The sequence below is a fragment of the Sardina pilchardus genome, chromosome 12 (genome assembly GCF_963854185.1).
Source record: "Sardina pilchardus chromosome 12, fSarPil1.1, whole genome shotgun sequence".
Taxonomy (NCBI): Eukaryota; Metazoa; Chordata; class Actinopteri; order Clupeiformes; family Clupeidae; genus Sardina; species Sardina pilchardus.
This window is the reverse complement of record NC_085005.1, coordinates 16,653,383-16,665,135: the sequence shown is the minus strand read 5'-3', so window position 1 is coordinate 16,665,135 and position 11,753 is coordinate 16,653,383. Positions and strand designations below refer to the sequence as shown.

Below are 11,753 nucleotides of genomic sequence, written 5' to 3'. Positions count from 1 at the left end.
GTGTTTGTCAACTTCTTGAAGTAGGAGGAGATGTATTAAAGGCAGTCAGCAAAAAAATGTGGAAGGAAGCCATTTCGAAACAACAAAAGTGTAGCACTAAACAGACTTCCTCAAATTCCTGAAGAGTTGCTTTTAAAGAGTGTGGGAGCATGTAATACACATATTTATGGAAATATTCTTCTAGTTAAGGTTATCAATGGGGAAAAATCCATCGGAAGAACGAGAAATAAGCACGGACATACCAAGAGTACTGTAGAATGCTTTACTGCACAAACAACATTCCGAAAATATGTGCAGAGCTTTACAAAACAAATTCTATAATCAAATAATTTTTTAAAAATCTGTTCAAACAAAATCATGTCAAGACAAAGTTCAAGTCAACTAAAACTACTGAACAATCTATTGAACCAAACAAATTCAAATATCAGGTCATGCCAACAATAATCTTCTGTAGGTGAGATTCTTCTTAACTGGAGAAGGAAAGGGAGACATAAGAAGAAAAAAAAAGTTACTGGTTATTTGTGAGCATATATTATCAGTATCTTTTCAGTAAAAGGACACATCTATCAATATTTTTTTTATCCAAGCTTCACTAAGTTAGGAGACCTTTGTAGTAAACACTAAGTACTTATTCTAGTCAATCAAGGCACAAACTCTATTCCCTAGTCAACACTGGCCTGCCTCTTTGTCTTTAAGGAAAGACGTTGTGCAGAACGGCTAATCGGCGAATAAAATTATTTTATCCGTTGAAAGTGTGCAGTCTTGCTTGACCTACTCCATCAGACAACTTTTGGCCTGCTTGATCAAAGCAAGTCAAATATTTCATTTTTAATGACTGTTCACTGCACAATGAAAGTTTTATAACTGACTAGAACATGTTAGTTGTAACATACAGTACGTAAGCTGTTGATGGGACATATTTCATATAAGAAGTCTTCACCCATTTTCAAATCATTAACTTGCCATATACATGCACTCTGTGTTTGTGTCTATGGTTACGTACCTGCTCTGAGTCTTCGTCCACTTCAGAGCATGTCGCGGGGGCACTGAGGTCGAGGGATGGTAGAAGCTGCATCCTTGGCGTTTGCACTGGCCAGCAAACCTGCAAGGCTACACACAAACACACACACACACACACACACAATATTCTCAAACTCAATTTCAAATTCAAATAGGAATGCTCTTCATACAATATCAATAATAAATTTCAAGTCAACAGAATCAAAAAGTTGTAACGGGGTAAACAGCCATTCTTAATGTGGTACAATTCCGAATTAAGATACTCACTCATACATACATACATACATACATAAATACACACATACATACAGTGTCAAGACTCAAGGCCCAAACCTTAAAAGTTCTCAGACACATGAAAGGCCACCATGTACACTGACCTTTGGATGATAAAAGGGACAGTCCATCTTCTTGCAGTCTGGGAAGAAGCGGCAAATGGTGGGGGGCGGTGCTGCAGCTACTGCTGCCACTGTAAAGAACACACAGGAGGTCACTTTACACCATTACACATTACATCAGTGACTGTCTGCACATAGTCTTAAAGCAAAATAAACGCACTCTCGAATATAATCTTGTTACTTTACAGCGACGCTGAGGACGGCTGTTAGCCGAAACGCGTCCGTCTTGTTCATGCTTTCAAGATAAATAAAGTAACAAGATTATATTCGAGAGTGCGTTTATTTTGCTTTAAACTAGTTTTTCTTTTTACGCACCCAAAGACTTTATAAAATTCGGAGTTCGAGCGCATCTGCCTTTCTGCACATAGTCTTACCCAGAGCCTAATCTTATCCAGTATGATCCAGTGAACTAACGACATCAGTACTGGGTAGTCCCCTTCTGGAGCAACTTAGTGTTGGGTGCACAGGGAGGGACACCATGGTGGTAGAACTGACAACTCTGGGGTGTCGGGTCCTACTTGTAGGCCAGACCGCCAACCACTAGACCGCCCACCACCCATTAACCCAGACAGGTGTCGTTCTGTGACATGCAAGTCAGAGATCTTTCTAGCAGCTCTTACAAAGGAACTCTGAGGACAAAAAGAGCCGAAAGGATGGGTGAGTGATGGGGGGGGGGGGTCGAGCTCACCTGGTCGAGGCAGGTTGGGTGCTCCTCTGCGGCTAACGTGCGTGAATGGGCAGTCCGGTTTCTTACACTTGGCATCAAATTTACAGTTGGGGTGGACGAACAGGCACTTGTCACCAAACTTGCAATTAGGGAAGGTTCTGGAAGAGAGGGACAGAAGAACAAGCAAACATTTTTTTCAGCACATAATCATGAGAGGTCATGATGCTCTTAATAACAAATTAACAGGAACGCAAAATACAGATAAGAATTGCTTTTACAAGATTACACGCGTCCCAATATGATTGAATCATTACGCTTGTATTTCAAACATTCTATTAGAAAATTACATTCCTCATCACTTACTTGCACTGGGCGGTGGGATGGTGGTACACACAATCATCCCCACTTTTACAGACTGGCCAAAACTTGCAGCGTTCCAGAACTTTCTGTCGCTTCACAGGGACGGGCTCTTGATCCATCATGTCACTGTCCTCCGCATCCATATCCTCCTCTAAATGTAAAACCATCTATTAGGCATCCATATACTCTTCTAATGAAAACACATCTATTAGGCATCCATATAGTCATGTCTATAATACTGTATGGAGATTGGTGCTCAAGGATGACAAATAAAAACTGAAATGACGACACACACATCCCCAACACCATTTTGTTGGGTCAAATCAAATCAGTAGTGAGAGAAAATAAAATAATAATAACAACTCCCACACCACGAACAGCATTGGGATAACTTCATGCGTTCATGCACGGTTTTCCCTCAGGGATACCCACCGTCTGAAAAGCTGACGACCTTCTGTAGTCGCTGGTGGGCACCGAGTCGCTCTCGGATCTTCAGTGCCAGGCCAGGTGGGTCGGCTGCCCTGTCCACTCTCGGCCCCTCGCTGTCGTCCACGTCCATGTCCTGGTCGCCCCGGCTGGCCAGCGGGCTGGGTACCCCGTCCAGCGTCACGATGAACTTAGGACTCGCCGGGGCGGCCTCAGGTCGCTCCCTACGAGAACAGGTGGAGAAAACAACAATGTTCAAACAGACATGCAGCAACGCAGAAGTGAAAAACAAACAGACCAACCAATCCTATCCTTTCGTAAAGAGTTTGCGAGATCTTCTTTTTCCCTCTCTCTAAGTTAGCAGAAACAGATGTGGAAGAGAGACAGGAGGTCACACACACACACACACACACACACACACACACACACACACACACACACACACACACACACACACACACACACACACACACACACACACACACACACACACACACACACACACACACACACACACACACACACACACACACACACACACACACACACACACACACACACACACACACACACACACACACACACAGGCTGGTGACCAAATTATTTTGAATAAAAACAATGCACTGGCATATGGTGAACTAGAGGAGTAGCGAGTAAGCTGTCGTTTACTGCACCTGGGCTGGACCATGCGGAGAGGGGTGGTGGGGGTGGCGGCAGCTGTGGTGGCTGCAGTGGACGGCACCTCCTGCAGCTGAACTGAGGTGCCCAAGCGGCTCCTGACTGAGGGCGTCTCCTCCGGCTCCGGTCGCTTCACGATGAAGGAACGCGTGTCGAAGGCCTTCAGTCTGTTCATGTCACACAGCTGGGTCTCTGAACAGAGCAGAGGGAGAGACTGCATTCAGACTAACCCATATTCACTTTTTATCCACACTACTGACTCCAATATGTGGGCTCCAAAACTACTTACAACACTAATAGCACTTAAATTACACTCCAGTCTATGGTTGGTAAAGGTTCGATTCAGACTTCAGGGACATACCGTAATTTCCCGACTATTAGCCGCAGCTTATATACATTGATTTTGCTACATTTCTTCAGCTATGAGGCTAATACAGGGGGGCAGTTAATATGTCGTTAATATGGTTTTGTTTCTTTTAACTTGTATAAAACACTGTCCTGCAGCTTACACACAATGCGGCTTATATGCGGGAAATTACTGCACTGAAATGACTCTGTTTTGAGAGCAGGAAAGCAGTATCAAGATACTCGACTAAGGTGACTGTGGTGCAGTATCACATTTGGATCCAAGTGCCCACGAAACCGTAGTTAGCGTTAAGACGATACCCAGTTAGTCATAAACTGACCAAAAGGGTCACGATCCTACCCGATCAAGAACTTTACATAGGGAAATGTCAAACATTCTGGGCGCACATGGGCAATGTCAGAGACTTCATTCTCCATATTATGAGACATTTTGAAGTGTGGGATAAATTGTATATGTTTCTCATTGAATTAAACTGTTTTAGTGTAACATACATATACAGTATAGTGAAACCTAGTTACCATCCTTTACCCTAGGAATGTTAAGATGACCCCTGGGTCAGGTAAAAGCCCTGACACAAACATGGCTTTGGTTGAGGGGTTCTTGTAAACATTCTTATCTCTGTTAATTGCCAGTTGGGTAATGAATCACTGTTAAGTGCATCTGGTGAGTTTCTACATGTGTGTGTGTGTTAAGGGTATAAGAACTGGCTTCACCCACAGTTGTGTGGGCTTGTTACTTTGACTTTCATGTGAGTAACATGCTCCCGGTATCGTGAATAAAGCTGCAGTATCACACCAGTTGTCTTGGAATAATTTTGACCACAGAAGGATCAGAATGAGTGTTAAGTGATTTAAGTAAAATAGAACTGCACCGTGTTCCTTTAAGGGTGATAAGCGTACCGTAGTCTGGCTGCTGGGGCGGCTCCTCCTCCTCCGGCACCTCCTCCACCTGGAGCCGTGAGGACAGCGACCTGGACTGACCTGAGAGAACAGACGCTGCAGAAGCAGCTATGGACACGACAGAGAACAGGAAGCACACTTGCGGTCAGGGTGGAAAATGCACACGACCATCATCAATGAAAAATATATTCAGTACATATAACTGAGACTGGTTTTGTTGTGTGAGCGAGGTTTTTTTTTTGAGATTGTGTTTTGTTGTTGTGTATATGTATATGTGTGTGTGTGTGTGTGTGTGTGAGAGCATGTTTGTGTTTGTGTGTGTGTGTGTGTGTGTGTGTGTGTGTGTGTGTACGCGAGTGTAAACTGTTTGTAGGTAACTCAGTTTGGCACTGACCGAGCTGTGCCTCTGGTGGGATGAGTCCCTGCAGCTGCTCCTGGACGAAGCGGATGGCGCTCTTCATCTCCTCGCTGCTGGGACGGGTGCGTGGGGCGACTGGGACCGTCTGCCTCCGTGGGCCTGGGGAGGGGACCATCATCAATCCATTACTGCTCATATTGTCATGATGCTGACAGGTTTGATTTTATATTGAAATGAAGTATACCCCACCCACCCATGAAAAAGTTCCAACAATTCAATTGTGAAGAACACAAATTGCAAGGTATATGGACATACTATGTGCATTTTTACCTGTTGTGCGGCTTGTTGCGTGGCTTGTTGTGTAACTAGTCGTCTTTGAAATAGACTGCTGTGCGTCTGAGATCGCCTTCAAGATCAAGTTTTTGTTGGCCTGCTTGGCTGGTGGAAGAGAGGGCCTATGACAGCAACAAAACGCCCCATAAATTTCAAACTCAACTGAATTATAACCACTTTACCATGTCACATACACAAATCAAGTGTGTGTGTGTGTATTTTGTCAGAAGAACTCTAACTCTAAGGTGTGTAAGAATAATATGTCAGTGTGGCCAGTGCATACATTGTTGCTACCTGAGCTGATTCCCAGAGTTTCAGCATTTCAGAGTTAGTGACATTCTGTTAGGACATAATGTTAACTAAGAAACATAATTCTTACAACTCCCTCCTTTGATAAGACCAGTGCATACATTGCTGCTACCTGGGCTGATTCCCAGAGTTTCAGCGTTTCAGAGTTAGTGACATTCTGTTAGGACATAATGTTAACGAAGACATATTATTCTTAAGGCCCGATCAGATTACAGGCGGCATGCGCTATGAAACCCATTCATTTCAATGGGTTGAGAGCGCAAAAGCGGCTCTGCCGCTAAGCGCAGCAAAGCGCAGCGCCGGCGGCATTTTGCCGCTTTGCCGCTGTTGCGCGTACCGCGGTCAAAGTTGAAATAATTGAACTTTGACCGCGGCGCGCTGTAAGTGAATGGTCTTTTGCGCGGAGCCCAGCAGTAACCATAGAAATAGGAGCGGTAACAGCAACAAAAATCGTACAACGTTATCTCAACCAAGAGCAACCTGGCGGTGAGCGCAGCGCATGCCGTCTACAATGTGATCGGGCCTTTACAGGTGTGTGTGAAGAACCTTATATACAGTAAGTGCTATCTATATTGCTCATTTAGTCTTTTGGTCTCGTTTGTGAGCTACGTTATTCATGGAAATGTACAAGTAGACAGAAATTGAGATGATTTGTGTCTAACATCTGTGGTAGGTCTTTCTCAGGTGTTTTGGGTTTCATGCTGTTCTGTTGAGATAGTGTGGGCTGAGATGGAGCTGTCACTCTCACTGGAGAAGGTTGGCGCCTCCTCATAATTTAAAGGCTTCAAGTCAAACTTGGAGACATGCCACAGCTGTTGGTCGTTAAGGGATACAGCCTTGTGTGGTCAATGCTGATGGGTTGGGTGATGTGGTCACTGAATGATCGACATACCACAAATGCAAAGGTCATATTTGTCAAGCTGTATAAGAAGCGTAAATTTGTATTGTATTGTCAGACTGAGTCTGTTAGCAACACGATGTAGGTGTCCAGTATGAATCCAGAATTTTGCACTACTATATATATATACACATGTATTAAATAATTCTATATACATAGGCATGTGCTTTACATAAGCAATCACAATACATCGAGGGCTGAGAACCAAAGGGGCGTAAGTGACATTTTGGTCAAAATTGAGTTATATATCACCTGAAAGCTCTTGATGAGCTCTCTTATCTGACAAAATTATAGAAGTAAAATATTTCTAAATATAGAGTTATTGAACAAAAACCAAAGGTCTTTAACTGTGAACATATAGAAGCAGTTAGATGTGTTTTGGCTCTCCTGTAAAGTTGGTGTAATGTCACTTACGCCCCTTTGGTTCTCAGCCCTCGACATATACCATACACCACGTCACAGTCATCAAAATGATCTGTTTACACAGATGCCCTGGAATCAAGCAGGACTGCATACTTGCGCTCTGGTTTGGATGGAAGGGATACTCTGCTGGAGACGCCGCTCCTCGAGCCGTACACCTCCTCGTCATCATCATCATCGTCATCCACATCGTCGCTGTCCTGGCCCTCGTTGGCTCCTCTATGCACACGGACCACAGAACTTGCCACAGGGGCCTTCCGCTTCCGGTGCATCTCCTCCTTCATGACAGAGAGAGAGAGAGAGAGAGAGAGAGAGAGAGAGAGAGAGAGAGAGAGGGACAGAAAGAAAGAAAGAAAGAAAGAAAGAAAGAAAAAGAAAGACAGAAACAGAGAGAGAGAGAGACAGAAAGGTGGGGGGGGGGGGGAAGACATATGATTCAATGTTAAAAGATGACTTGGATAAATTCAAATGATGAAGCTACTGTGATTGTAGACTGGCTTGGCTTGACAACAACAGATTACATCAGAAGAGTGCCTCTACCCTGGTGCTGTTCCCGCTGCTCCTGGAACTGCGGCCATAGGCTGAGCTCAGGCGGTCCTCCGAGGGCCTGTAGCTACGTGAGGAGGCCCCCGGCGGCACCCGTGATCTGTGGGGTTCGGCCGCCGAGCGTCCCGAGGTGACACGTTGGGGCCGGCCGGAAGTGACACTTGTCTCGGCGTGGACTTCGGCGATGAGGTCGTCGTCCAGGTCCGGCTTGATGTCTATGATGGCTTCAGCGGAGTGGGGCTCCATCAGGGGCTTGACTGCGGAGGTGAGTCTCGAAGCATTCCTGTCTGAAGACCCTCGCCTGAGGATGAATGGACAGATGGACAGACAGAGACAGACAGATAGACAGAGAGATAGATCACTGTCGATTCTTGAGGGGACATTGTAGAGTTGCAGTAACAACTACAAAAGCACTCAGAGCGCAGACCTCCGCCAAAGCGAAAACATAACTGCCTCCTGGATCCAGACGGTGATACGGATCACTCCCAAAATATAATAATTTCTTCCTTGAGTCATGTCAGACCTTCCCTGAAATTTTCATTGAAATCCATCCATAGCTTTTTGAGTTATCTTGATAACACGGACAGACAGACAGACAGACAGACAGACAGACAGACAGACAGACAGACAGACAGACAGACAGACAGACAGACAGACAGACAGACAGACCCTGACGAAAACATAACCTCCTTGGCGGAGGTAATAACAGTGACAGCAAACAGGGGCGTAGAAAACAGCGGAGTTTGTGTGGCCAATGGCGATCAACTTCAGTCATAGCTTGTGCACTGCACCTGCTTTGGCCGTCATATGCAGAGCTGGAGACGCGAGCTTCTGTCCTATCGGAGCGCGAGCTGGAGACAGCCAGGGCTCTAGAGTCCTCGCCCCTCCGCTCACCGTCTCGGCTTTTGGAGACCGGGGCACTTGTGTCTGAGTCGAGCTGCGGCCTGATTGATGTCGGCTCTAAAAACACACAAGGGTGTGGACAGTGTCAGGAAAATGAAAATGGACAAAGCAAATGTTTAATGCGATATGGTCATAGGAATTAATATTCATATTTCAGACAATCCACTTGTCTTAACATTTTTGTACACCACAGAAGATTATCAGTACAAAACTTACCAACAGCGACTGATCTAAGTTTTTCCAAGACACCATGTAACCTGTAAAAAATGAATTAACATTAAAACACGGTCTGTATATCATCACACGTCACATGCTAGTCTGCCGATTGCTGTGAAGACATACCATACTGTGAACTTGATTGTGTTGTTTCCAAGGAAAAGGGACAGGTCATCTGCCATTTGTTGCGCATTTTTCTTGTTAGCCACCATAACCATTATGTAGTCAGGAAGTTCTTCATCTAGAAAGGAGATTAAGGGTCATAAAGTTGGCCAAAGAGTGCAATGGGACATCATTCAGTTTCTGGAGAACCAATTCGCTTGCACAATGTATGAGCATGTGCCTCTGACCATGAATTGAACACATCAAGTACCTGCCATGGTTAACACAGCAGTTGACTCATCAGAGCCATAATCTTCTGTTTATTCCACCCATTTTGGGGTGCATGCAGCTTAAAGGGGTGCTGGGGTAATAAGCCTTGAGAACCAACCACAACTCGAAATGAATAACGAACGTCCTACTTACCAACATAAGCGCCGAGCTCCTGCAGTTTTCCTTTGATAGCAGCCTGAAGAAAAAAACATACGTTTAGATCGCAGCAGTAATGTCAAGTATCTGAAAATTGCACGAGCTGTTGGTCAGCTGATCTTGGAAAACAACGTTCTCCTTAGCCCTGACAACTTGCTTTATTTAATAGCCACTTTTCAAGCTTTCGAATGGTATGAACTGTGACTATCACCAAAGTCCCAATGACCAAAATGCTTGAGAACAGTTAACCTTTATTGGTGGTCACCATGCCTCAAGGCCCAAGAAATGAATGGCGAATGCATTCGTGTATGGTGCAACTTGCATATTTCCATTTCAATAACTACGGTGGCAGTAACTAAAGAGCGAAGTTCACTTTGTAGTAATGCAAAATAAAATAACTAGTTAAAAGTATATACACGTTGTGGCGAAAGTGCACATTTAATGAACGTATCGTTAACGTTACTTGAAACCGACACATAACGTTGACGTTATTTCAAAGTAACATGCTAAACATTAACTGTCATTTCCAACCTGAATGCATGGCTCTAAGAAACTAATAACATGCTTACTAAACTCCTATTAGCAAAAGTAGGTATAACGTTAAATGTGTACCAAAATAATTAGGCTACAGTTAATTGTTAGCCTTAAAGCTATTCTAACGTTATTCTCCTTGCTAGACGCAGCTAGCTCCTTAGCAAAGTTAACATTAGCCAAGACGGCCAAACCAACGTTAGCCTGCTAGCGTGAGCTAGCTAGCAGATACAGGTTGAGTAGGTGGTCTTGACATTCTTATTACCCGTATTTTCTTGCTGATTTCTGTCCCGATCTCCATGTCTGCCGTGGTATATTCCAACAAAAAGCTGAACCGTCTGCGAAAGATTGCCTAGGGGATATGTATGGATGATGTGTATACAAACAACTAAGTACACCACACGACTTGCTGCATTACAATCACTGTACCCCTTCCTTAACAGTGAAAACTGGTATAGTGCATTGTGGGAATTATAACCTAGTTCTTATCAGAGAATGGACGTGATTCTATCAGCTATCCGAAAGGCTATGTGAAAACGCCTACTAGGACGACTTCTTTTAAGAAAGTGTGTGCATTCTCAAAGAGGTAAAAGTCATTCATGTTTCATTTATGTTGCTTTATAAACTAAAGTAATTTCTTGTATAGCGCCTCTAGAGGCCGGTAGACTTGTGACGTCATGACCATTAGGTTCAAGTAAACCAAAATCTGCTCTAGTAATCGCCGGGTGCAGTGGCGTGCGCCTGTAATCCAAGCTACTGGGAGGCTGAGGCTGGCGGATCGTTTGAGCTCAGGAGTTCTGAGCTGTTGCGGACTATGCCGATCGGGTGTCCGCACTAAGTTCGGTATCGATATGGTGCTCCTGGGGGAGCCCGGGACCACCAGGTCGTCTAAGGAGGGTTGAACCGGCCCAGGTCGGAAACGGAGCAGGTCAAAGACCCCGTGCCGATCAGTAGTGGGATCGCGCCTGTGAATAGACGCTGCAGTGCAGCCTGAGTAATATAGCGGGACCCAGTCTTTTTCTGTCAAAATTGTTAGAAATTTAGTTTTGACGTGTGGAATTGGTTAAATGGAACATTTTGCTTGATTATCCAATTACTAAAATTGGCAGCCCATTTCTCAACCCATGTTGACCTGTAATTATGAAACATAAACAGTGTTATAATATTCAGGAAAACAGAAACACAGAGTGTTTTTTGGTCCATATGATGGCAAAAACACCTCACATTTTGACGTGAAAAATATTAGTTTGTGCTTGTGTTGAGCACCTCCTTCTGGGTGCTACATGTAATTTCAGGTGTAATTGCTTTGCACTTTGATAGATGACAGGTTGAGGGCGCTGTTGAAACAGATTATTGGCAACCTACAATTTACAGACTGGTAAAACATCCAAAGGAGCTTCAACGTCTGCAGCAAGCTCCTCTCGATGTTTTACCAGTCTGTTGTTGCCAGCATCCTCCTCTAAGCTGTGGCATGCTGGGGAGGAAGCACTGAGAAGAAGGAGGCGACTAGACAGGCTTGTAAGGAAAGCTGGCTCTGTTGTGGGAGCTGAACTGGAGTGCAGCACTTCAATATCAGACAAAAGTTCCCTGAACAAGCTAACCAATCAACACCCTGGACAATAACTGCCATCCACTCCACAGCACTATCACACAACAGAAGAGCTTGCCTTGATCAGTTGGAGACTATGCTGCCATGCACAACTGACAGACTGAGGAAGTCATTTGTACCCAGGGCCATACAACTGTGTAATGCGTCATGATAGGGAAAAGGAAGACTTCTCTGCATAGTTTATCTGCATCTCCACCCTCTTCTACACTTCCATGACATTTCTGTCCAATACTGTGTACTGTTGACACTGTTTACTGGCTACATTAGCCCACATGCACAACCCCTGCCTC

General features: G+C 44.5%; 1 protein-coding gene across 1 annotated transcript; it reads right to left on the bottom strand.

The window, feature by feature from the left end:
* Nucleotides 1-248: 248 nt before the first annotated feature.
* zc3h14 (zinc finger CCCH-type containing 14) lies at nt 249-10,355 on the bottom strand. The gene is made up of 17 exons (XM_062550938.1): nt 10,120-10,355; nt 9,321-9,363; nt 8,922-9,036; nt 8,796-8,836; nt 8,468-8,636; nt 7,671-7,977; nt 7,227-7,408; nt 5,501-5,625; nt 5,207-5,329; nt 4,813-4,920; nt 3,543-3,738; nt 2,875-3,092; nt 2,446-2,593; nt 2,104-2,240; nt 1,398-1,486; nt 1,004-1,110; nt 249-470 (listed from the first exon to the last, which is right to left on the bottom strand). The coding sequence occupies exons 1-17, from the start codon at nt 10,153-10,155 to the stop codon at nt 467-469; spliced, it is 2,148 nt and encodes a 715-aa protein (XP_062406922.1). The 5' UTR covers nt 10,156-10,355; the 3' UTR covers nt 249-466.
* Between the last annotated feature and the right edge of the window lie 1,398 nt (nt 10,356-11,753).